We start from the raw sequence: 25,022 nt of genomic DNA, 5'->3' as shown, positions 1-25,022 counted from the left end.
AAAAACTGAATATTATGAAAAAACAGAAGTAGGCAGAATTGCTGAGAGAGAAAGGAAGTCCAAAATGATGTTTAAATGGAGACAGACTTGAGTGTTTCCTCAAAAAATACACTGCTATTCAAAGGAAACAGAAAAATCTAGTGGTCTTTACCTGCTACTATACCCAAAGTTGTTCAAGTCCAATAAATGAAAAAGGCTTTTAAGGAAACCCTGCTTGGACTTCTTCATTACACCATCACTTCTTATATCTATGTTTGCGTTGCAACCTCACTTTAGGGCCATTTGGGATGCTTTCTTTCTAGTCCCAAGCAAGTTCTTCCCTCTCAGACAGGCAGAATATATTACCTAATACAATGTTTTTCCTATTTAAGAAAAATTACATGAATTTCTTTTTTTTTTTTAGTGATTTCACAAAGAACCTCAAGTAAGTTGTTTACTTCTCAACCTCTCATATGTGAGACCTTTTTCTGAGCTTAGATGTTTCTATTTTAACAGCAAAAAAGATTGAGAATCATTTTTCTCATACTTATTTGCTTCCACATTACCCAAAGTCCTCCAGATAAGGACTGAAAAACAATATTTTTTATTCATAATTATAGGAGTTCCCATTATTTCAGTTCTTAGCTCAGTTTCTCAGGTAACAGACACCAACAGTGATTCAATATTTAAATCAGATCAAGCACTGATAATGGTGATATTTAATATAGAATTCATGAAGCCACACTGTACACTACATTCTAATATTCCATAATTCAAATTTGGTTCTCAAATCTATATTGTAAGTGATCTTTATGCAATCCCAATATCCCCTGGGGTTCTTCAGATTGAAATTAAATCACACTAATGTTAAAACCCAAGTTCCTGCCAAGGTTAAAAATTCAGATGCCAACGAAGCCCAGGCAAGTAATGTTAATAAGTGAGGAATTGTGGAGAATGGGAAGGTCACATAACAGTCTAAAGAATGTAGCTGCTACTCAGCTCCAGCCAGTTTTACCATGAAAAACTGAAGATCTATAGCTGTCAAAGCAACTCACTTAATCCATATTTTAGGTAAAATCTCTCAATTTTTAAAACACTGTAGACATCTAGATCATTTTGACAGATTATAAAGAGGCTTTTATACCCCCCCAACACACACACATACAGCTCCATCTAAACACATTCTGAATGTATTTTTTATTATAATAACAATTTTAATAAGGTTAAAACACAAGGATTGGTATTTGAGGAGGGAGAATTAGAACTGTTAACATAGAATGAGCTAGTGTCCTTCTGAAGTTCCCATCTACAAATCCTTTTCAAATCCTGTGCAAGGAAGTTGATTAGTTAAAAATTCTTACCATGCAGACGATACTATAGACTGTACAGAGTCAATAGTACAGGCCCAAGAATGAGGTTGGAAACCTCATATACCCATGTTCAGGCACAGGCATCGTAATTGGAAACAGGGACCAATGCCCACCTGAGGTCAGCAGAAGGGATTAGTGGTCGTGCATCCAGAAAATATAATCCACAAACTAAATGGAATGAATAATATCCTTTTCAGTGGAGACATCAAGGATGGGCAGGAAAGAGATGTCAATATCCAAGGCCTAAGGGATTTGGAAGAAGAAAAGTTATGCCAAAGGAAATAGGGAATATGCCACCTTCTTTTTGGCTGACTTGGTCTTGGCAGCTAATTTTTTAGATAAAAATATACAGCCAAGCTTAAGCATAAAAACAGGGGGAGGGTGTTGGAATAACTTCCAAGGAGCGGAAACTGAATAGGAATACATCATGAAGAGAAGGTAAGGTGAAGCCCTCAGCAGGAAAGGTGAGGGGATTGAGGAACGCAGATAGCATAGTAGAAACAGAGATAGAGTTTCAACACCTGCTAGTATTGGCAGCCAAAACCGCAGGACCCAACATGGTGAGAACTTGAATTGGGCCTCCCTGAATGAAGAGGGAAGTAGAAAACACTGCTTATCCAAGGGAAAGAGCCAGATAACTTTACCCATCTGTCATAGATATGAAAACAAGCCACCTGCACAGGTCTGGACTTAAAACTACCCAGGGTACATAACCCAGCTAAAAGTGTGCTATCCATGCAGTGTAGGAATCCTAAGCCCAAATGACTGAATTCGGTTTGGTGATGGTATACCCAGGTAGCTATGGGCAAGAGCAACCACAAAACTGCCCACAGGAAGGGATCCACAATACAAAGTATTTGCAGGATAAAACATCCACAAATTCCCATGGAATAAGTGACTACCTTCAAAATATGAAATATATGAGGAAGTCCAGTAACATATGGGTGAGACTTTGTAAGCCCCCACCACCTGAAGAATTCCAACCCAGAGAAATATAACCACAGCAGTCTGAGGACCAAAATAAGTATTTTAAATCTTCAAAGATATTAATGTACTTCTTTAAATATATACTGGGTGCTTGTTTTAGGCCAGGTATTATCCTAGGCACTGAGAATATAGCAGTGAAAAAGATAAAGCCCTTGCACTCAAGGAGTTTACATTTTAGGTTAAATCAGTAAAATAATAGCAAATAAACATATAATAGATATCAGGTAGATAAATACCATAAAGAAAGATAAAGTAAGGGAACAGATTAGGCTAGAGAAACGTAGTATGGAAAAGGAAGAAAGAGTGTTCCAAGCACAAGGAACAAGTACAAAGCACCTACCTGTGGGCATGAGGGTGGTGGTGCAGGGTGCACATTGTGGCCCAGCTAGAATGAAAAGGAGGCAGAATGTAGATGATGAGGTCAGAGGGACAGGTCCCAGAGTATGTGGGGCCTTGCAGTCCTTGAAAAATGGCAGATTTTATTCTAGAATAAAAAACTTCTAGAGTCATAAGCTCTGCTTTATAATGTTAAAAGATCACTCTGGCTGTGATACGGAGGATTCCCTGGAATAACAAGAGTAGCGGACTCAAGAGAAAAAGCAGGAAGACCAGTTAGGAGGACTAGAATTGTAGAAATACCAGTCACAGGTAAACGTGGCAAGAAGTGGTCAGACTAGAGATGGGGAGAAGTTTTCAGATTCCATTTAAGTTTAGGGCAGGGCCCACTGTTGGATGAAATATGAGTTTAAGGGGGAAATAAGGCTCAAGGGTTATTTCTATGTTTGGGGCCGAAGCAATGGGGAGATTGGGTGCATGAGGAGAATAGAGAGAAAGAATTATTCTGATGCTGCTCGTAGTAGGGAGAATTTCTTCATTGATTCAGCAGGCATTTGTTAAATGCCTACTCTCACAGAGACCATGCTAAGTGTAGGGATTGGTGAAAAGAACATAGAACCTGCTCTCAGAGAAGGAAGCGACAAGGAGGGCAAACCAAATGAGGAACAGTGGTGAGGATTACAGAGATCAAGGACGTGAGTGCGGATTGGGAGAGAAAAACAGCAAAGGAAGACTAAGAAAGTAGCTCAACTGAAATAGGCAGGGATGTGACACATTTCCTGATTTCACACAATCAGAGACTTAGATGGGAAAAGAAAGAGTGAATTCCATCACTGGCTGTGGACCATTTCTTCCATAACATTCCCAAGGCAAAGTGGTCCTTGTTTAATCTCCCTTCTTTTCGCAACTATTCAGTCTGTGATGTTCATCCTTGAAACGACATCAGAGAAAATGTGTTTCTATTCCATCAGACAATCACACTAACTTATTCCTTTACTTTTCTATTAAAGCAAGACCTGAGAAACCTAAAAGTAAGTCCCATGTTTCTCTCAATTCTATTGTTATCATTGGTTTCTTATGGTAGCTAGAGACCCTTTTGTGACTATTTTTTAGTGTGAATGTGCCGAGGCTTAAGGTTTCTACTTCTGCCCCTATAGTTTATTTTTTTATCAGCATTTCTCTCCTTTCAGCTTGTTACTCTATTCTTATTTTCAGTAGCTTATTCTATTTTCAACTATCAATATCCATTTGGAGGCTATAATTGATACTAACTGGTATTTAATGTGGTACTATAATAATAAACAGTATGTATTAAGTACTTACAGTTTATCAGGCACTGTACTCAGGGCTTTATATATGCATATTCATTATATCAGATAAGTATTACTATTCCTGTTATAAAGAAGGAACTAGTGAGACTAAGTAACTTGCCCATGATTCCACAATTATAAGCATCAGAGGCTAGAGTACAAATTTAGATTGATTTATCTGAATCTAAAGTCAAGTAGTGCCTCCACCCCATTCAAACGGTGAGAAGTATGGTCACCAGCCCCAGGATAATTTGTGTTATGGGAAAAGAGAAACTTTTCTAAAAAATAGTAATTAGCAAATAGGAATTATAGTAATTATCATAATAAATCAATACAATCATTCCAAAGAAGTGATGGGAAAAAAAGAGGAATAAAAAGAAGGTGGCAATAAAGTATAACTGACATAAGAAGCTTACCAGTTGATGCTTTTTGAAATGTTGAATTAGCAGAGAGAAATTAGAAGAAATAGCTTCTTTCAATGATTCCACTCTTATCCCTTCTTTCCAAAAGCCAACCAAATTAAAAGGGACTTGAGCAGAATAATTTGAAGATATTTATTTTCCCACTATATTTAACTGATTCTAGATAGTTTGGTAGTCTCTCGAAGCCTTGTTTTTTAAATTTTCAGCATAAAAAGTTTGAAAAGTAACTCTGTTCTTCTCCTCTTATTCATTTACTTATTTTATTTCTTTTTGACAGTAAGGCAAGAAGAACCAAGTAAGTTATATATCTATTTATCAATTCTAGAGTTGATTCCTATATTGAGTATATCCTTTTCTGTACATGTAAGACCTTGATATTCAGGTTTTTCAATTTCTCTATTTCTACTGATTAACATCCTCTAAAGTTACTTATGAATATTTTGAAAGTAAAAAATCCACAGATGGCAAATTAAATAATTAACTGGTTAAAGGTGACCTGGAATTAGAAATAATGATTTTGAGTATTTTTTATAAATTGTCACCTATGGGAAAAAATGTTAGCTGTTAATGTTTTTATTATTAGAGTTTATAAATTCTTTTGATAGGAAATTTAAAAGTAGAAGATGACAGAAATAAAACTGAATTGGCAAAGTTAAATTCATTGAGATCTTACTCATTCCAAAAAATATATAATTATTGAGGGTCTACCATGTGCCTGGCACTGAGAATACAGCAGGGACCCAAAAACAGATGATACCACCCTCCGAGTTTATATATAAACATGAACATTCTTTTTTTTTTTTTTGTCTTTTTGCTATTTCTTTGGGCCACTCCCGCGGCATATGGAGGTTCCCAGGGTAGGGGTCGAATCGGAGCTGTAGCCCCTGGCCTACGCCAGAGCCACAGCAACGCAGGAACCGAGCCGCGTCTGCGACCTACACCACAGCTCACGGCAATGCCGGATCCTTAACCCACTGAGCAAGGGCAGGGACCGAACCCGCAACCTCATGGTTCCTAGTCGGATTCGTTAACCACTGCTCCACGACAGGAACGCCAACATGAACATTCTTAACATGTTCCTCACCCAGAGAAGTTGAGGAAAATAGGAAGAAAAAAAGAACAATTCATTTTTGTTATTCTTCTAGAAATGGAGCTGCTGCATCTGACAAATATGTTTTAGTAGTATTTAGAAATAGAGTATATTTTCATCTTTATTTACTGAACAGTGGCAATGACAGCTATGTTTTCTGTATCCACATTAATGACAGACACCTGCAATTGTAAGAACTTCCCTTTCTATCTGATATTTCTTATGCATTCAGGGTGGGCTTATTCCTAAATGTGGTTGTTTCCATTTTCAAAGGAAAAAATGATATTTATATTTCTCATACCTTCACCTCAGAATCCTGCCAGAATATTTATGATTTTATACAAAACACAGATTACAAAGATAGGTGGAAAAAATAAACATGGTTAATTTTTTCCTAGTAAGTTGAAATGTCCTACTAAAAGCAAACTAGACTTTGCATACTTAAAAAGACTTATGACAAGGATGTGATAGAAATCATATATTTTTGCCTGAGGAGGGAGGCAGGAAAAATGAAGTCTGTCTTCATTTCTGACAGCTGGAAATGCTCATGTTCATTGATCTTTGCATAGCAAAGACCAGCTTCTTCCCACTTGGATCACTGAATAATATCTGGAAAATGAAACTAGTAAACAGAAATAATTAAGACTGTCATGAAAATCTTGGGATTAGCTCTACTGACTTTTCAAGAAAACAATACGTTTTCAACTAAATATAAATCAGAAATGACAGAGGAATGTGGGAAAACTCATGAAAGAGTAAACAATAGGAGAAAGGAATAGAAGGAAAATGGGAGCAACATTTCAAAGAAATGAGGCTTTTACAGCTCTGTGGTATTTTAATTTCCAAGAGATACCAGATGATAAAAGGAAAATAACTCACCCCTTCCTACCCTTTCAAAATGACTGTGTTACTGTAGAAGGGAGACTAAAGTAACTCAAGCAAAAGACTTGGAGCTTGCTCTTCCTCTTTCATTCCAGAAATTCCTGTCTGGAAACAATATCTAGAATTCTATTCTATTTCAATGTCAATTCCGTTATCAACATCAACCCATACTAATAATTTGTGTTTGGATTTTAGCACATGTAGCAGTACCCATCAGTAAGTTCCTTTTCTTTTCATAAATATGGTACAAATTGGGATCCCAGACTAAAAATTTTTTCCAAATCTAACCAATTGCATTTAATGCTTCTATTTATAAATATTCCTTCTTCCTCTTACTTGGCAACCTGCTGCATTATTAATTTCTCAATGAAAAGAATAAATATTTGACTAAGAGACTAAGTATAAAAAACATTTTGTTTCCTAAAAAATCTCAAACATCTTTTACTAACAAATAAAACTTTTCATAATATAAAAAGGAAAGATACATAGGGTGGGACATAATAAATATGGAGATACCAATAAGGAGTAGAGGAAAAATCAGTATGATATGTTCAGTGTGGGAAAAGGAAAAGGAATAACTGCAATTAGCATTGAAATTTTTGAAAGTTCTCTGCATAATTTAAATTTTCTAAACTACATGAGAAAGAAAAACATGACATAAGCACATATGTACCAGCCTACTCTGCCTTTCTTCTATCTACATTGAAATACAATGAAGCCAGTTGCATCAGACAAGGACGATCCCTTTACCACCAAAGGAATGCTAATTCCTCTTATTGCATTATGTATGTCTTTCTGGGGGAGGTTTGGTGTTTTCTAAACATGTCTGTTGCCTTAGAAAGAGCAAGGAAGGAAACAATATTCTTGATTCTAAAATATATTTTTATTTCATGTTGTTTTGCCAGTTACTCCAGTACCTATTGGTAAGTTGATATTCATCTATTTCTTTTCTCTTTTTTTTTTTCCTTTTCTAGGGCCACTTCTCACAGCATATGGAGGTTCCCAGGCTAGGGGTCTAATCAGAGCTGTAGCCGCCGGCCTACACCAGAGCCACAGCAACATGGGATCTGAGCCACATCTGCGACCTACACTACAGCTCACAGCAATGCTAGATCCTTAACCCACTGAGCAAGGCCAGGGATCGAACCTACAACCTCATGGTTGCTAGTCGGATTTCTTAACCACTGTGCCATGACGGGACTCCTGATATTCATCTATTTCTTAATTCCAATGTCTTTTAGAAAATTTTAAAGGATTTAACATTCACATTTTCCAACCCCTTTTGTCTCTCTCCATTATCTAGTATCCTTAAGTTACTGATGAATTTAGAAACTATAGTATGCCTGGTGACTGGTAAAAATGAAATAAAGTATAGAAAATAAAGACGCTGAAATAGTATTTTTCAAAAATATAAATATAATAAGCTATGTTGGCAATGCTTTGGTAAAAATTATGCATTGATATATCATTGATTCCACTTAATTAATATAAACCTTTTAGAAAGCAAATGTGCAGTGTGTTGCAAGATACATAGAATATAGTATCCTTTAAACTCACAATTCTGTTTCCATACGTATACTCCAAGGAATGAGTCTATATATGGAATAAAACCATTTTCATGATGTTAACTGGTAAAAAGAAACATTAAGGTAATATTCTGCAGTGGTTAAGAAAGGAATCAGACAGACCTAGGTTCAAATCTCAATTAAAACACTTACCAGACATGTGGCTGTGGGTAAATTATTTAATGTACCTTAAAATTTAAGTTGTATTATCTTTATTTGATATTGTAATTAGTCATTTCCTTGCAAATATGGTGTTCTCATTCTCCTTACTCCACATTACTGGAACAAGTAATTTATTTATAAATTAATGGAAAGTATAAACCCCTACTTAAAGAAAAAAATAGACAAGAGGAAACAAGTGCTTGTGAAAGTTTAAACATTTTATCAACAAAAATCAAGCCATGGGGTAAATCTGAGGATGGAGAGGGACAGCAGGAAATCAGTTCTCTCAGCCAAAAGAGAGAAGGCAAGAAAAGTCATGAGAGCCAAGTTCAAATCTGGCAATATCTGTTACTTTTCTCCTCCTATAAATCAAGAGTCTTCTTTAACATGCTTTTCAGTGAGATTTTCAAGAGAAACGTTTTTTTCAAAAATTACTAATGAATGTGAAATTCTTTTTTTCCAATTTTCTAAGAAACATGTGTATGTATGATATGCTCCCCATCCTTACCTATGTCTCTTAAAATAGACTTAAAATTTTCATGTTCCAATTACTATAGGACAATACCCTCACTATTTTAGTCAGAGACTGTGTTATTATTTCAATGTAACACCCTCAGAGTGATCTATTTTTACATTTTTGACACAGGATTCTGAAGCATCTCTAGTGTTTAGTTCTTTATTTGGCAGTCATACAGCACATCTTCTAGGCTGACATTAGCCAAGTGCAGTCACTTCAGGTGTTGTGAGAAAGCTGCATATTTTTATCTGATGATAAAAATGTTTGTCTATTTTTACTATTTCCCAAAACAACAGCATTAAGACAAACCTTCACTAGATGGAAGTATGACTTTGGGATGAGATTTTATGTATAAATTCACCAGCTGCCCATTTTTCAGATGCTTTTCATAGTCACTCCATACACAAGGCCAATCATTTTTATCTAATGACGATATTTCAACTCTTTTCTAAATGACGTATGAGCAAAGAATAAATCTTTAATTTATTGTAATGTCTTTATAGTCACCATTAACTTACAACTCATTAATAATGCTTATATATAATAATTGTGTGAAATTAATACTTTATCCTAACTGGGAACTAATATCTAAATATTAACAACTTCTGTATCATAGTAATAATAATTACTGCATGCTATCCCCCAAGCACTCCTATTACTTGCAGTTTATATGAAGTTGTGGGTATGGTGATGCTTCCACCTTTGTCCTTCAACCTTAGGTTACTGGGCAAAAACAGCAGAGGGGTTGATTATGATGTTTCATTACGGTCTCCTTCTTAGGAGGGAGAGTGATCTCTGGAATTCTTTTCCTCTTCCACTATAGAGAATATGATTAGTAACTGAATTTTTGGAAACTTTAATTCTAGTTAGGTTGATTAATTAGTTCTTTTCCAAACCCACCAACATGCTGTCTAGTTGGCAACCCTATTGTGCCTTGACCTCCCACAAGGTTCCAGTCCCATGCTTTGACTGGCTGTAATCACTTCTGCCAATGCAAATTTAAGTGGCATATTTCCCCATCTCTTTTGCTTTTAAATTTTTCTGCATTTCTCAAAATTATTGATGTTAAATGAAAAATCTATTGATGCAAAGAATAAAGAGAACACACAGGAGTTCCCACTGTGGTGCAGTGGGTTAAGGATCTGGTATTGCCTGCAGCTGTCGCACAGGTCAACTGCAGCTCAGATCTGATCTCTGGCCTGGGAACTTTCATATGCCACAGGTGTGGCCAAAAAAAAAAAGAGAGAGAATGAACATAATGTCGCCTAATTTTTGATAGAACAAATGTCCTAAAGTAATAAAGACTTTAGCTCAGATGTTTTTAAAATATGTCAAGGAATAAGTAAACTAAGTGACAGACCTAGAAGAATTATATAAGGGAAAGTGAAGAACAGAAGATACACATTACGAGATTACAGACTGAAATAGGGAGAGACATAAAAGGAGCAAAATTTAAATAAATACAGCAAGCTCTTGAAGTTTTTAAATTTTCATAAATACTGAGCAGGAAGAGGGGCTAAACTCATCTCCATTTTGCCCACTCTAAAGATATGAAAGATTTAGGACTATAAAAGATCAGAAAACTGAAGCTCTTGAGATTTCTCACTTGTCATTATAACTGATCCTTGCTTTGCCCTATTCTAATACTCCTGAGAGACATGCAAGTAAGAATCCTTGTCTTATATGATTACATGTTTTATATATGTTATTTCTTAAAGCTGATTTAAAATTCTGATTAAACCCCAGAGATTATTAGAAAGAAATAAACATTGAAAAATTATCACGACACAAGTTTTTAAATTGAAAATTGTAAATAAACTTTCAGTACTGCAAAAGGAGTATGATGAGAGTTAACATGGTGGTTTGAAAGGGAGAGAGAATGCTAAAAGACAGAAAAAAAATCAAGAGGGAACTTAAAGCAGTAAAATCAAACTGGTAACCAGTCTCCTGAAAGATTGTGATCTTTGCCCTAGTTAAGAATGTTAAAAACAAAAATTAGGAGTTCTCATCGTGGCTCAGCAGTTAACAAGTCTGACTATCATCCATGAGGACGGAAGTTTGATCCCTGGCCTCCTTGCTCAGTGGGTTGAGGATCCAGCACTGCTGTGAGCTATGGTTGTAGGTTGCAGACCCAGCTCAGATCCTGCATTGCTGTGGCTGTGGTATAGGCCAGCAGCTACAGCTCTGATTCGACCCTAACCTGGGAATCTCCATATGCCATGGGTGCAGCCCTAAAAAAAAGCAAAAAAAAAAAACCAAAAAACAAAACCAAACAAAAATTATTTCATTAGAAAGTGAATTTCACTCATATCTATTAAGTAGGGCTTCCAAAATGGCCTTGATATTGAGTTATTTAAGTGGTGTTAATATTGAATCCATAAGGGAGAGCATATTCATATAGGACATAATGTTCCCCAAAAGTCTGTTTTCTGATGTTCCAAGTGGATTTTTCAATGGGATCTGTGTACATAATTTTTAAAAAATAATAATATGCTTTATTTTCTTTTTCAGTTATTAGTCCAGTAGCAGCCGGTAAGTTCCAATTGTCTTTCTTTCTTGGTTTCTTATAATCATCTGCAACATCTGGGTTCCTTTATTTGCACTCATACTTTTGACATCTGACCAGTCTGAACCCTGAAAGCCATAGTATTTTCCCCCTCTTTTCTTCTACATTTCCTGGTATTATTTTAAGTTAGAAATAGTTTTGGGATTCGTGTGTGTGGCAGGAGGGGGTTGTTGGGCTTTTGGGGAGATTGGGGTTTTTGCTTTGGGTTTTTTTTTCAGTTTTGTTTTTAATAAATTAAAGGCCCATAGAAACAGGAGACCACATGTCAAGGACAAAGAAAAAAAGTTGTTCATTTGGTTAGAGAATTAAGTAACAGAAGAGAAACAGAGGGAAACAATAATGAAAAATTACATCACTGGAAAGACCATAGAAGTAAAACACTAAGAAATTTATACTTTAATCTGAGGCTATAAACTCACAAAACAAAATTCCAAAAGATAAAAGGTGGAAAAATAAATAAATGAATATAGGTGAAAGTATAAGGAGGGACAGACTGCACAATGTTAAACAAAGAAAAGGAACTAGAGTTGAATATAAAAGGAGAAATTGATCTTTGTCCTCTCCTTCATAAAGGTTATTATCTCTAAACTTGAACCACCATTGCTGCTCAGAGAGTAAATTAGGAGGTTTACTCTGGAAACCTTTTCCGACATTCCCTCCTTGAGAGAATAGAATTGGGACTCACCTTTCATAACACTCAAGCAAAATTTTTAAAAATGTACTTGTTTTCATTTTCAAAAAAAAGTTGGCCTAAATGTATCAACTAAAAAGCAAAGACTGGAGTTCCCGTCGTGGCACAGTGGTTAACGAATCCAACTAGGAACCATGAGGTTGCGGGTTCGGTCCCTACCCTTGCTCAGTGGGTTAACGATCCGGCATTGCCGTGAGCTGTAGTGTAGGTTGCAGACGCGGCTCGGATCCCGAGTTGCTGTGGCTCTGGCGTAGGCCGGTGGCTACAGCTCCGATTCAACCCCTAGCCTGGGAACCTCCATATGCCGCGGGAGCGGTCCAAGAAATAGCAAAAAGACAAAAAAAAAAAGCAAAGACTACAAAACTCTGATGAACAAAATCAAAGAACTAAATAAATGGAAAGATAGTCCACACTCACAGATGGAAAGACTCAATATAGTCAAGATGCCGGTTCTTCCCAAATTAATCTTTAAATGCAATGAAATTCCAATCAAAATCCCAGCAAGATATTTTGTAAATGCTGAAAAAAGCAGGATTGGCTAATTTTAAGGACAGTGAAATAATGTGCATGATACTATAATGATAGATATATGTCATTAAACATTTTACCAAACCCACAGAAAGTATAACACCAAGAGTGAATCATTATGTAAATCATGGACTTTGGATGAGTATGATGTGTTAAACTAAGTTCATCATTTTAACAAATGTACCATGCTTGTGGGGGATTACTGAGGAAAGTTGTGCATATGTGGGGGCAGAGGGTATGTGGGAAATCTTTTACCCACTTCTTAGTATTGCTATGAACCTAAAACTGCTCTAAAAAATATATTTTTTTAAAAAAATTAACAGGGTAAATTTTTTTTAAATAACCCAACCATGTGTTGTTTATAAAAAACTTACTTCAAATTTAACAATAAAAATAAAAGAAATATCAAGTATATACCATGAAGATATTAATTTTTTAAAAGCAGGAGTGGCTAAATTAATATCACACAAAGTAGACTTTAAAGCAAAAATTTACCAGGGACAAAGAGAGACATTAAATAATGATTTTTTAAATATGAATATACCAAGAAGACATAGAAATCCCAAAAGTGCATGCATCAAACAGAGTTTTGAAAACTATAGGGAAGTAAGCTGATAGGAATGAAAAGAGAAATAGTAAACTCACAATTAGCGCTGGGAAATTCAACACCCCATTCTCAGCAATTGATAGAACTACTTGATAGAATATGAAAGAGGTGAGAGAATTAGCCATGCAGATATCTAAAGGGAGTACTTCAGGCAGAGAAGACAATGAGCAAACCACTCTGGGGGTAGGAACTTTTCCATACTATTTGAAGAAAAGCAAGAAAGCAAGTGCAGTTGGAGCAGAATGAGAAAAAGAGAAGCTATCAGAGAGCTAAGAGGGGACAGATGTTCTAGATCCGTCCTTTGAAAGGAACTGTAATGACTATTTGGCTTAAACACAGATGGGGAGTCACTGGTGGATCTTAACCACCATGACCTGTTCTGACTGAAACTTAGAAGGAACCCTGTGGCTACTATATTGGGAACTTAGTGAAAGACAACGGTTAAAGCAGCCAGATCAAAGAAAGCTTTGACAGTAACTTGGGTCACAGTGAGTCATAAAAGTAGTGAGAAGTATCAGGTTCTTATAAAACACTGAGGGATCTGCTGTCCCACTGTATTCTATTGGGGTCTTGATGGTACCACAAAAGAAAGAATTAGAGAAATGGAAGTAGGAAAGAACTGTGTTTTTGATCCAAAAATACTACCATTAATATAATTTCTTGGGAGTTCCTATCATGGCTCAGTGATTAATGAATCCGACTAGGAACCATAAGGTAGCAGGTTTGATCCCTGGCCTCACTCAGTGGGTTAAGGATCCGACATTGCCATGAGCTGTGGTGCAGATCACAGACACGGCTCAGATCCTGCATTGCTGTGGCTCTGGCATAGGCCGGCAGCTACAGCTCCAATTAGACCCCTAGCCTGGGAACCTCCATATGCAGGAGGTGTGGCCCTAGAAAAGACCAAAATATATATATATATATATATATATGTGTGTGTATGTGTGTGTGTGTATATATATATATATATATATATATATATATATATATATCTTCTTGTTTTGATTTTCAGAAATACATCAAGTACCTACTAGTAAGTTTATAATCTATTTTGAGTATTTTAGTTTCCTCTAGGGTAGAGGTGGGTAAACTTTTCTGTAGAGGACAGATAATAAATATTTTAAGTTTTGCAAGCCATAAGGTCTCTGTCACAACTACTCAAATCTGCTGTTGTAACACAAAAGCAATCACACCTAATATGTAAAAGAAACAGATTGGGGTGTCCTGATAAGACATTATTTGTAGACACTGAAATTTGAATTTCATATAATCTCACATATTACAAAATATTATTCTTATTTTTTTAACCATTTAAAAATGCATGATCCATCCTTTATTTATTCCCTGGGCTGTACTTTGCTAACACCTGCTCTGCTCCAGAATTTAAATACCCATTTTAATCTGGGGTAACCATTAAATTTACCAAGTATCATGTTTCTAAAAATTTCATGCTTTCTTATCATTTTGTGCATTTTAAAGTTAGGTGTACCAAGAAACATCAATATAAGAGATAACACACATTTCAGTACCTAGCAGAAAATAGTTCTTAAGTATTTTATAAAACAGTGTCTGTGAATAAAGTTAGCCCACATCTTCTAAGTAAGACCATTATACATCCCCATCTCATGAACTGTAATCTTGAAACTCTAGACAAAATTGTTAATGATTAATAAAAAGTAAAGGCAATTTAAAGTATCTAATCACAGTGACATTAGCATCATGGCAGTTCAACATATGTAAATCAATAAAGGTAACACATAACTTTAATACAATGAAAAACAAAAATCATTTGATCATTTCAATAAATCTAGGGAAAACATTTGACAAAATACATCATCCTTTCATGATAAAAATCCTGGACAGATTGAGTATAGAAGGAGTATACCTCAGCATAATAAAATGTATATATAACAAACCCACAGGTAAGACTATACTCAAGGAGAAAAATTGGAAGCTTTTCCTCTAGGATCAGAAACCAGATGAAGATGCCCTCTCAGATCACTCTTACTCAATATAGCATTGGAAGTCCTGGATAGAGCAATTAGGCAAGACAAAGAAATAAAAGACATCCAAATCAGAAAGAACGATGTAAAATTGTCACTATTTGCAGCCGATGTGATTTTGTATATAGAAAATCCCAAAGACTCAACAAAAAAACTTTTGGAACTAATGGACAATATTAGTAAAACTGCAGGATATAAAATACAGGATAAAAAATACAGGAATCAATTGCATTTCTACACACTAACAATGAAATATCTGAAAAAGAATAGGAAAACTTTCCATTCACAATAGCATCAAAAACAATAAAATACCTAGGAATAAATGTAGCCAAGGAAGTGAAAGATCTATACAACAGAAACTATAAGACTTAGCTGAAAGAAATCGAAGATAGAAATGGAAACATATCCTGTGTTCATGGATCAGAAGAATGAATACTGCTGAAAGTTCATACTACCCAAAGCCTTCTATACATGAGGATTCAACACAATACTCATTAAACTGGCATACTTCACATTCTCCACAGAAATAGGAAAAAACAGTCTTAAAATTGGTACAGAAATATAAAGGCCTCAAATAGCCAAAGCAGTCCTGAGGGGAAAAAAAAACAAGCCAGAGATTTCACACTTCCTGATTTCAAACTATACTACAAAGCTATAGTAATTAAAATAGTATGGTAGTGGCATAAAAGCAGACACATAGACCATTGAAACAGAAATAGAGAGCCCAGAAACTAAACCCCTCCACAGTCAATTAATATTTGACAAGTGAGCCAAGAACAGCCAATGGGAAAAAGTCTCTTCAGCAATGTATATCACCTCACACGAGATAGAATGGCTATAATCAAGAATGTGAGTTAACAAGTGTTGGCAAGGATATGGAGAAAAGGGAGCCGTTGTGCACTGTTGATGGGAATGTAAACTGGTTCAACTACTACGGAAAACAACAAGGAGATTCCTCAAAAAGTTAAAAATAAATCTACCATATGATCCAGCAATTCCTCTTCTTCTGGTATGTACCCAAAGATAATGAAACAGGACGGCAAAGAGATAAATGTTCTCTCAGGTTTACTGAGCATCATTCACAGTATCCAAGATGTGCAAGAAACCTAAGTGTCCATCATGATAAGTGGATAAAGAAGATGTGGTATACAGTCATCTCTTTGAATCCATGAGTACAGCATTTATGGATTCAACTAACTATGGATAGAAAATATTCAGAAAAAAAAAGCAACTTCCCAAAAGACTTGAATTTGCTGCACACCAGCAACTACTTACATAGCATTTACATAGTATTAGGTATTGTAAGTAATCTACAGATGGTTTAAAGTATCTAGGAGGATATTTGTAAGTTATACACAAATACTACATCATTTTATATAAGAAATTTGAGCTCTGCAGATTTGGGGGAGGGGGATGCAGAAGGGGAATGAAGTATCCCCTGCAGATACTGAGGGATGACTGTATGTATACAATGAAATATTATTCACAGCCATGAGAAAGAAGGACATCTCACCGTTTGCAACAACATGAATGGACCATAGCATATTATGCTATGTGGATAAATAAGACAGAGGAAGAAAACTATTGTATGATGTCATCTATACATGGAATCTAAAAAGCCAAACTGGTAAAAACAGAAATAAAATGGTGGTTACTAGGGAATTGGGGGTGTGGGTATAGGACAGATGTTTAAGGGTACAAACTTGAAACAAGCAGTAAATAAGCCTCGGAGATCTGATACACAGTATAATATAGACAAAAATATAATTGTCAAATTTGCTGAGACTAGAACATAATTCAGAATTCTAACTACTAAAAAGAAAGGATCACTATGTAATGTGATAGAGGTGTTAATTATCACTACAATGTCATATTACAATATATAAATGTATCAAATTAACATGTATATTGAAAATTTACATAATGTTATATTTCAGTTAAGAATTTTTTTAAATAAAGTAGCTAATCACAACAGAACAAGAGAAAAGGAAAAGGAATGGAGATTGCCCGTATTTAAATGAGTGGAACTTAAAAATTGTTTATGACACAGATTCAACCAGTGCAGAGGCCTGAAGTTTGGATAAAAAGGGAAAACCCAATACCTACTGTTGTGTTTATCTTTGTCTCTTTCAGTGGACAGTTCTGGAAAAATCAGTAAGTTTGGATCATTTCTGTACCTTACCCATTTCTGTGTCTAGATCCTTCAAGTTTTTGTTTGCAAATATTTTTGTATTTCAACATCTCCTACCTTGGAGTAGTCAATATTTCTTAAATAAGTAGTCAATATTTCTTAAATAAGTATTTCTCATACTTCTGTTTCCTTTTCTCTATTTTCTGTTTGTAACTAAATAAAATGGTCCTGTATTTGGTTCTTGTTATTTATTACCAAATATTATTGGCAGCATATATTCCTAGATAGTCTATCACAAAAGAGCCATTTTCCTTGTGCCAAGTTCTGGCAATAGATAATTTTTACTAAAAAGGAAAATCCCCTATGATTGACATAAAGAATAGATGTCAGAACAAGATAGTGATTTTGATAACTAACCAAAAAATCACATTTTTCAAACTGAACTGAAGCCGAATGGGTAAAAAAAATGACTTGGGAGAGAACAATGTAAGATAGAAAATGTAATAGTTTGCGTTTTGGTAAAATAAATATTACTTACCCAATGATTCAATCCCATTCACTAAATGGCTTCCTAAAGATAAGCTTCTCTGTGGAGTCAGATACGGAGCTTTCCCAGTAGCACTCCTGAGGATGAAACAGAGGGTTATTTTTTTATTATTAAAGGTTAGTTGATTTACAGTGTTGTGCCAATTTCTGCTCTACAGCATAGTGACCCAGTCATACATGTATATACATTTTTTTTCTCTAGGGTTTTATACTCCCTGGAGGTCCTATTTCTGCATTTACCAACAAAGGGTATCATTAGGAATTGCATTCCTGAATTACAAAATTCCCACTGATCATTCTTTTGTGTTTTCTTTTTAGCACTATGTCCTATGGGTAAGTTCATTATCTATTCTCAACTCTAATATTTTATGTATAGTTATTTTCTGGTATGGTTGCTTCTACTCCCAAAATAATCTGTGCTTCCAAGAAGATTTTAAACGTCCCTGTTCTCCAGAATCCTCCGATTTTTTAAACTATTTTTTGTAGAGATTGCTATAGAAGAGATCAAGTTTGTACTAAAGAGTATCATATTCTCTGGCTATCTTCTAGGCTCTGAAAAAGAATTTCCTTACTGACTCCCAGCAAAACATAATGAAAGATTGATTTCTGAATTCTGTTAGTTCTTTGCTGGTAATTTAGAACTTTTTCTTAGTTATAAGTGAAGGTCAAGTGAATCTCACTAATAATAAAAAGAAAACTAGCTAAGAAAAAAAACTTACACACATCCTGTTGCCTTCTAAATAATTTACCTTGGAGGGATTATTAGGCACTGAGCACCTACTATACATTGTACACTGTGCTAGGCATTTTCAAAAACAGTTCTCTTTTCTGACTATAGCCCTGCCTGGTAGCTATTATTATCCCTCACTTTATGAATCAGGAAACTGGTCCAAACATGCCAAAGTTTAAAGTGTTGGTAAACAGCAGTGTCAGGATCTAAACCCAGGACTTCTGTCTCCAAAGTACACACCCTGGAGTTCCCGTTGTGGCTCAGCAGTAACAAACCTGACTAGTATTCATGAGAACAAGGGTTTGATTCCTGGCCTTGCTCAGTGGATTAAAGATCCCACGTTGCTGTGAGCTGTAGTATAGGTCACAGATGCAACGAGTTGCTGTGGCTGTGGCTGTGGCACAGGCCAGCAGCTGCAGCTCCAATTCAATGGGAACCGCCATATGCCACAGGTATGTCCCTTAAAAAAAAAGTACACCCCTTTCCACGTCAACACATTGCTCCTATACTGAACCACAAATGACATCTTTTTGTGATTAGATCTGAAACTTTACCTATAAATCAAAAGTTTGTAAATACAAATATACATCTGCTTAAAAAGCTATATAATTAAATGTATATAAAGAATCCTTTTAAAAAGAGAAGACATCATTTAAATCTGCTTGGCTTTTAACTTTTTTATTTCAGATTTCTCTGTATCAGAATTATTTAATTAATGCTTCAGTTCTTCAAGGAAATCATATAAAACAAAATAGAATATTCTTAAGCTGTAAATATATAATCATAAAAAGCAAACATTACTTAAATGTAATAAGATACATTTCAAGCATCTCAAACATTATAAACACTGACAAACATAAAATATGTCACTGATCATACATAAGCCTCACTGTTATCTCTCAGTTAACACTTAAGAGGATGGGTTTGTGAGTGGGGGAGGAGGTAGAATTGAAAGGGACAATTATTTTCTTTTGATCCAGAAAACAAGAAACTGTGTGCATTCAGAGCAGTCATGATGTGTCTGCCTCCCTCAAACGCCCTCCCCACATGAGGAAGGTGATAAGACCATGAATGTTTTCTTAAAAAATAAAGGCTATGGGAAGGGATCACAGATGAATTCATTTTTAATGAATTTTTCTTAGCTTCCAGGAAAAAAATCAGCTTAATCTTTTAAATTTTTTTCTTTGGAAAGATATGGTCTTATTGACAATATTTCAAATATATAGGAAGTTAAAGTTTAATTCATTGTTCAAAAAAAGATTTAAAACAGATCAGCTCATCAAACCTCATCATCTCAAACCAAGTTTCTTGTTTTCTCACCTCCACATTCAGCAAATAAATATATGACCTTTTAAAATGTTAACTCAAAGCCCAAGAACTATAATGATTCATATCTCTAATGCTTAACAGACCTTTTAACAGGTCTTTTAGAGTCTACATTTGATTGTGTACTCTCTGACAGTCATGGGATTGAGAACCTAATAAGATTAATCAAGCCATGGTCTATTTTGTACATTATTTTTAATATCATATATTTAGAATTATTAAGACTACTGCCTGCAATAAATGGACTTTCAACTAGGGCTTATAAAAAATTTTATATTATGGAGATTATAAGGTTCAAGGGAAAGAAAAGATTTATGCATTATCTAGAAATTTGAGAGAAGGGAGAGAGGAACTTAGAATGTGGTAGAATAATGACTTGTGGCTTATTTCTGCAATGAAAGATGTGAATCTCACTTTATGGGATAACTAGTTTTCTAAAAAATAGACCCTAGAAAACCTAATTTCTGATAATTAAGTTTAAAATAGAAAATATTTAGCAAGGCAAGTGAAACAATCCAGAGTATGGAAATATTATTGGAAGTGACTGGAGGTATTTTAGATTAGAAGCTTAAGTGGAAAAAACATGCTCTTTACCATATCACATCCCCAAACATAAGTGTCTAATGGTAATACAGTCAAACATCAAAATATTCTGGAATTTGTCAATGCAAAAATGCCTGGATGCATTACCACTGATTTTCACTAGAAAACTGGAAATAGGTTTGTCTAGAATAAAATATCAGTACCCATATCTTATTGAACAGCACTAGGGAGAAAAAATATATGAAAGGGCTCAGAAAGTGGTACTGCAAAGTTCCTAATGTAATTTTTATTTTGGTTAAAAGTTTAAAATACCAAACAGAAAAACTGGACTACAACATCTCTTTTGATTTACAGATGTGTCTCACTTTTTACAATTAGTAAAATTCAGTTATGTATATGTCAATTTTTCAAACAGCAAACCCTAAAAAGCTTTCTATGTTAAAATAAAAAGATAAATAATTATATTTTAAGCAATAAATCTTTCTGTAATGCAAGTAACCATTTCCCTAAATTATTTGGTTGGAACTAAGAATGTCTTGTCTTGATAGATCAGAGAGAGTTTTTGCCTATACTATATCATTTGATAGTAACAACAGCCAACATTTATTGACTACATACTGTGTTCCATGCCCTTAGATATTATTTAATCGCCCTTATATTTCTGTGAAGTAGCTATTGCTATTGCTCCCATTTTGCAGATAAAAAAGTGAAGCTTGCCCAAGATCACCCAGCAAGCTAGGTATGGAGCTAGATTTAAACCAGTCTGCCTCTAAAGGCTATGCACCTTAAACATTGTCTAGAATCCTTAAATAACTCTACAAGTGGGCCAAGCAGACTAAAAATGAAGAAAGTTGAGTCTTTGGGAATTGACTGATTTACCCAAATAAACCCAGCTAACAGAGATACTAAATCCATGTGTTCTGATTTAACTTTTAAATTCAGTGTTCTTTCTACTCCAGTAAATACTAAATATTAGGTTTGCTCAAAGTAAGGCATATCTCTGCATGGAGCTATAGAAGCAATTACTTCACACAATTTCCCTTGGTAGCATAGATGTCATTTTTTCTTAATTGAGAAGATCAAATCATTTTTTTTTAAATAGCAGAAGCTAACAAATTCTAGTTTATTCAATCACACAGAAGTTGAGATACAGCAGAGTTAATTTATCTATACATGACAAAAGGAACCTGAAATTTCTGCATAGTGTGTTAGCAGATATCACAAGAAGCAGTCCAGGGTACTGGTTAAAACTGAGCTGACTACTCATGTTCAAATTACAGCTCATGATCACATTCACATTCATTTAAACTTTTTGTGTACTGGGACACAAAAATAACCTAAACAAATTTAAGAATATAGAAATTACTTCAAGCATCTTCTCTGACCACAATGCCATGAAACTAGAAATCAATCACTGGAAAAGAAATTTTTAAAAAAATTGACTACATAGAGTCTAAGCAGCAGGCTACTAACCTTTTTGTGCCTCAGTTTATTTATCTATAAAATAAATAATAGTACCTACCCTATATGATTTTTGTGAGAATTAAATGAGTTAAGACATAAAGTGCTCAGAACAGTTACTGCCTCATTTATGGTAAGCATGTAATAATTATCAGCTAATGCTAGTATTACTTTTCCACAATAAGTTATGCTTTTATTCAATTAGGAAAGCATAATTTTAGTTTTCTTTTTCTATTTTAAGCAACCATAATTTTTCTGAAATTGAATTCTATTTCTTTTCAGAATACATCCTCTTTTAGCTGTTAAGCATTCTTCATTAGCCATAATATACTGAACAAATGGCAGTTCATTTTACCTTTTCTTTCATCAATCTTTTAATTTATTGAAAGAAGCCTGGAATGTTGTCAATACTTATACAAGTTTATATGTAGAGTTCCACCATTTTATATTTTCAGAAAAATCTCAAGTTATCTCCAATTTTTCAGTTTTTAAGACAAAAAAAGAGAAACCAGTATCGGGGGGGGGAAGTAAGAATAAAGAGAAATTACTTGCTATCTGAATCATGCACTTTTGTTGTGTGCTCAGTTATATTTCCAGGTTACATGGATGGAGAACTTGCAAAAAAATCAGATCCCAAATACCAGATTCTAAAAAGTGAAGGCACTACAAAGTTTCGGAGTAGCCAAGAAGAAAACAAGAGAGCACCATTGGATACTGACAATTCTTTGCCATCAATGCAAAAAATAGAATCAAAAAGCAAATCAGAAGACACTGACTTGGAGGAAGGTAAGATAGAAATGGAGGTCAAGGTAGAGGACAGTGATGCTGGGATAATGAAAAAACAGAAATCCCAAGTAAATGTAAGTGTCACGAGCATGCCAAAAGAAGAGGAAGCCCAAGTAGAGAAGATAGAGGTTGAAATACCACAAGGGCAGGAAGCCCAAAAAGAAGAGAGTGAGGCTGAAATACCACAAGGGCAGGAAGCCCAAGGAAAGAAGAGTGAGGTTAAATTACCACAAAGACAGGGATCCCAAGTAAAGAAGAGTAAGACTGGAACACCACAAGGACAGGAGTCCCAGGTAAAGAAGAGTGAGACTGGAACACCACAAGGACAGGGGTCCCAGGTAAAGAAGAGTGAGACTGGAATACCACAAGGACAGGGGTCCCAAGTAAAGAAGAGTGAGACTGGAATACCACAAGGACAGGGGTCCCAAGTAAAGAAGAGTGAGACTGGAATACCACAAGGACAGGGGTCCCAGGAAAAGAAGAGTGAGACTGGAACACCACAAGGACAGGGGTCCCAGAAAAAGAAGAGACAGACTGGAACACCACAAGGACAGGGGTCCCAGGTAAAGAAGAGTGAGACTGGAATACCACAAGGACAGGGGTCCCAGGTAAAAAAGAGTGAGACTGGAATACCACAAGGACAGGGGTCCCAGGTAAAGAAGAGTGAGACTGGAATACCACAAGGACAGGGGTCCCAAGTAAAGAAGAATTCTAAGGATCAAGAAAAGCAAGACAATGAAAAGGGAGATGTAGGAAAGAATAAAGATACAGAAGAAAATGATGCTGAAAACAAGGAAGATGATGGAGGAGAGAACAAAGTCAAAAGAAAGAATGAATCAAAAATCAAGGGTAAAAGAGCAGAAAGTTTATTAAGACACAAAAGCAAGTAAATCTTCCTTTACTTGTAAAGTACAACAAAGAAAGATAAAGGTAAATAAAAAGAAAGCCTATAAGACAACTGATTATTATGATTCCATTCTCCAAATATGTCATAACCTAGCCATTACCTAATTGTATCATAATTGTAGAATCCCTTTAATCTCCATAAAGAGTTTCTGCTCTATGGAAGTTTCACCATCTTTAGACCTTTTGGCCACAAACCTCAGCTTCCAACTGTTTTATAATTTGATACTTAACATTACTTGATCAAGAAAGACTGGATACTTTCTGAAATAAAACATGCTGATTTTTAAAAGTATAATAAGTCCCTTTACGAGTATTTTATCTTTGTGACAGCCCAAACAATCAACCAACCAATAATTCCTCCTTGGGGGCTTAATGTTTGCAAGGCACTGCTCTAGTGATAAGGGGTATACAGAAAAATATGAGTCCCTATAAATCAAATAGCTTGTAACACATATAGTGATATAATATGTATAAACATGACAGTTTTTTTAAAGTAAAATTTAAGCATCAAAATGTAGTTTAGATGGGCAATATAATACAAGTTAGCAATTTCTTAGGATAAGAAAGTAAAGGAGAGACCTTCATGGGGAAGGGTGCAGTGGCTTATGATGTGTCTCAAAAGATAGATGAGATGTCCATATGCTAAGTGAAGTAGAAAGAGTAGAAGAAAAGCAAAAGAATTAAAGATTATCATGTCATGTTCCAGGGAAAGCAGGCAATTTTATTGTTGCAACAAGCTCATGAGAAGCATTTGGTGGTATAATTTGAAAAGGAGGATTACAAGAAGATTATGAAGGGATTTTAAAAACAAATCAGAAATTTATATTTTACTCGTCAGGCAACTGGAAGCCTTTCGAGGTGGTTGAGAAGGAGAATGAAGTGACTAAGTTTGCATTTTTTAAATGTTGATGTTATGATTGTGAAAAATATATTGAAGAGGAGAAATATTATACATAGTAAATCTAGTTACGAGGTGCTTAAGAGTAGTTAGGTGATGGAAAGAGAATAAAGAGAAGAGGTATATTTTCTCAAAAAAGAATCACTACTTCATAAAGATTGACTACATATGAGTAAAGAAAAAATAATCGATGACTCCATAACTATTGAAACAGGGTGACAGACTTATCAATGACAAATGAGCTAATCTTTAGAACAGAAAGGGAGTAATAAATGATTGTGTTCAAGGGGACAAACAATAATACTTGTCATTTGAGGAGTCTGGAGTCAGTCCAACAGAGGTCGCAATTGAATCCATGAGTAAATGATCTCTCCAAAGAAAAAAAGTACAAAGCTAGCAAAAGCAGAGGTCTAAGAACTGAGTCCATTACATGTAACATGGTAAAGAATGAAATTAACTGAAGTATGGAAAGATACAAGGAGAATCTGTATAATGAATGTTATGATAATTAAGGAAGATGAGACTTTCAAAAAGAAAGGATGATTAAAGGAGAGCTGAGACTTCAAGGAGAATAAGGACTGAAAGAGACCATTGTAGTTGCTATTTTGGTCATAGCTGATAAACTCTGTAAAAGGAATTTTCAAAAAAAAAGATAGCTAGGAGAAGGAACTTAAGAAAAC

General features: G+C 35.1%; 1 protein-coding gene across 1 annotated transcript in view; it reads left to right on the top strand.

The window, feature by feature from the left end:
* Positions 1-23,428, top strand: part of TSBP1 (testis expressed basic protein 1) — a 96,123-nt gene extending 72,695 nt beyond the window's left edge. The window contains exons 14-17 of the mRNA XM_047797442.1: positions 11,132-11,152; positions 17,149-17,169; positions 18,011-18,025; positions 22,338-23,428. Coding sequence (XP_047653398.1) covers positions 11,132-11,152; positions 17,149-17,169; positions 18,011-18,025; positions 22,338-23,428 — 1,148 coding nt within the window. The remainder of the gene's footprint in view (positions 1-11,131; positions 11,153-17,148; positions 17,170-18,010; positions 18,026-22,337) is intronic.
* The last annotated feature ends 1,594 nt before the right edge of the window (positions 23,429-25,022 follow it).

This window comes from Phacochoerus africanus, chromosome 9 (assembly GCF_016906955.1).
Source record: "Phacochoerus africanus isolate WHEZ1 chromosome 9, ROS_Pafr_v1, whole genome shotgun sequence".
In the NCBI taxonomy this organism is placed as follows: Eukaryota; Metazoa; Chordata; class Mammalia; order Artiodactyla; family Suidae; genus Phacochoerus; species Phacochoerus africanus.
Note: the sequence above shows the minus strand (reverse complement) of the source record. Positions and strands in the feature narration are given on the sequence as shown.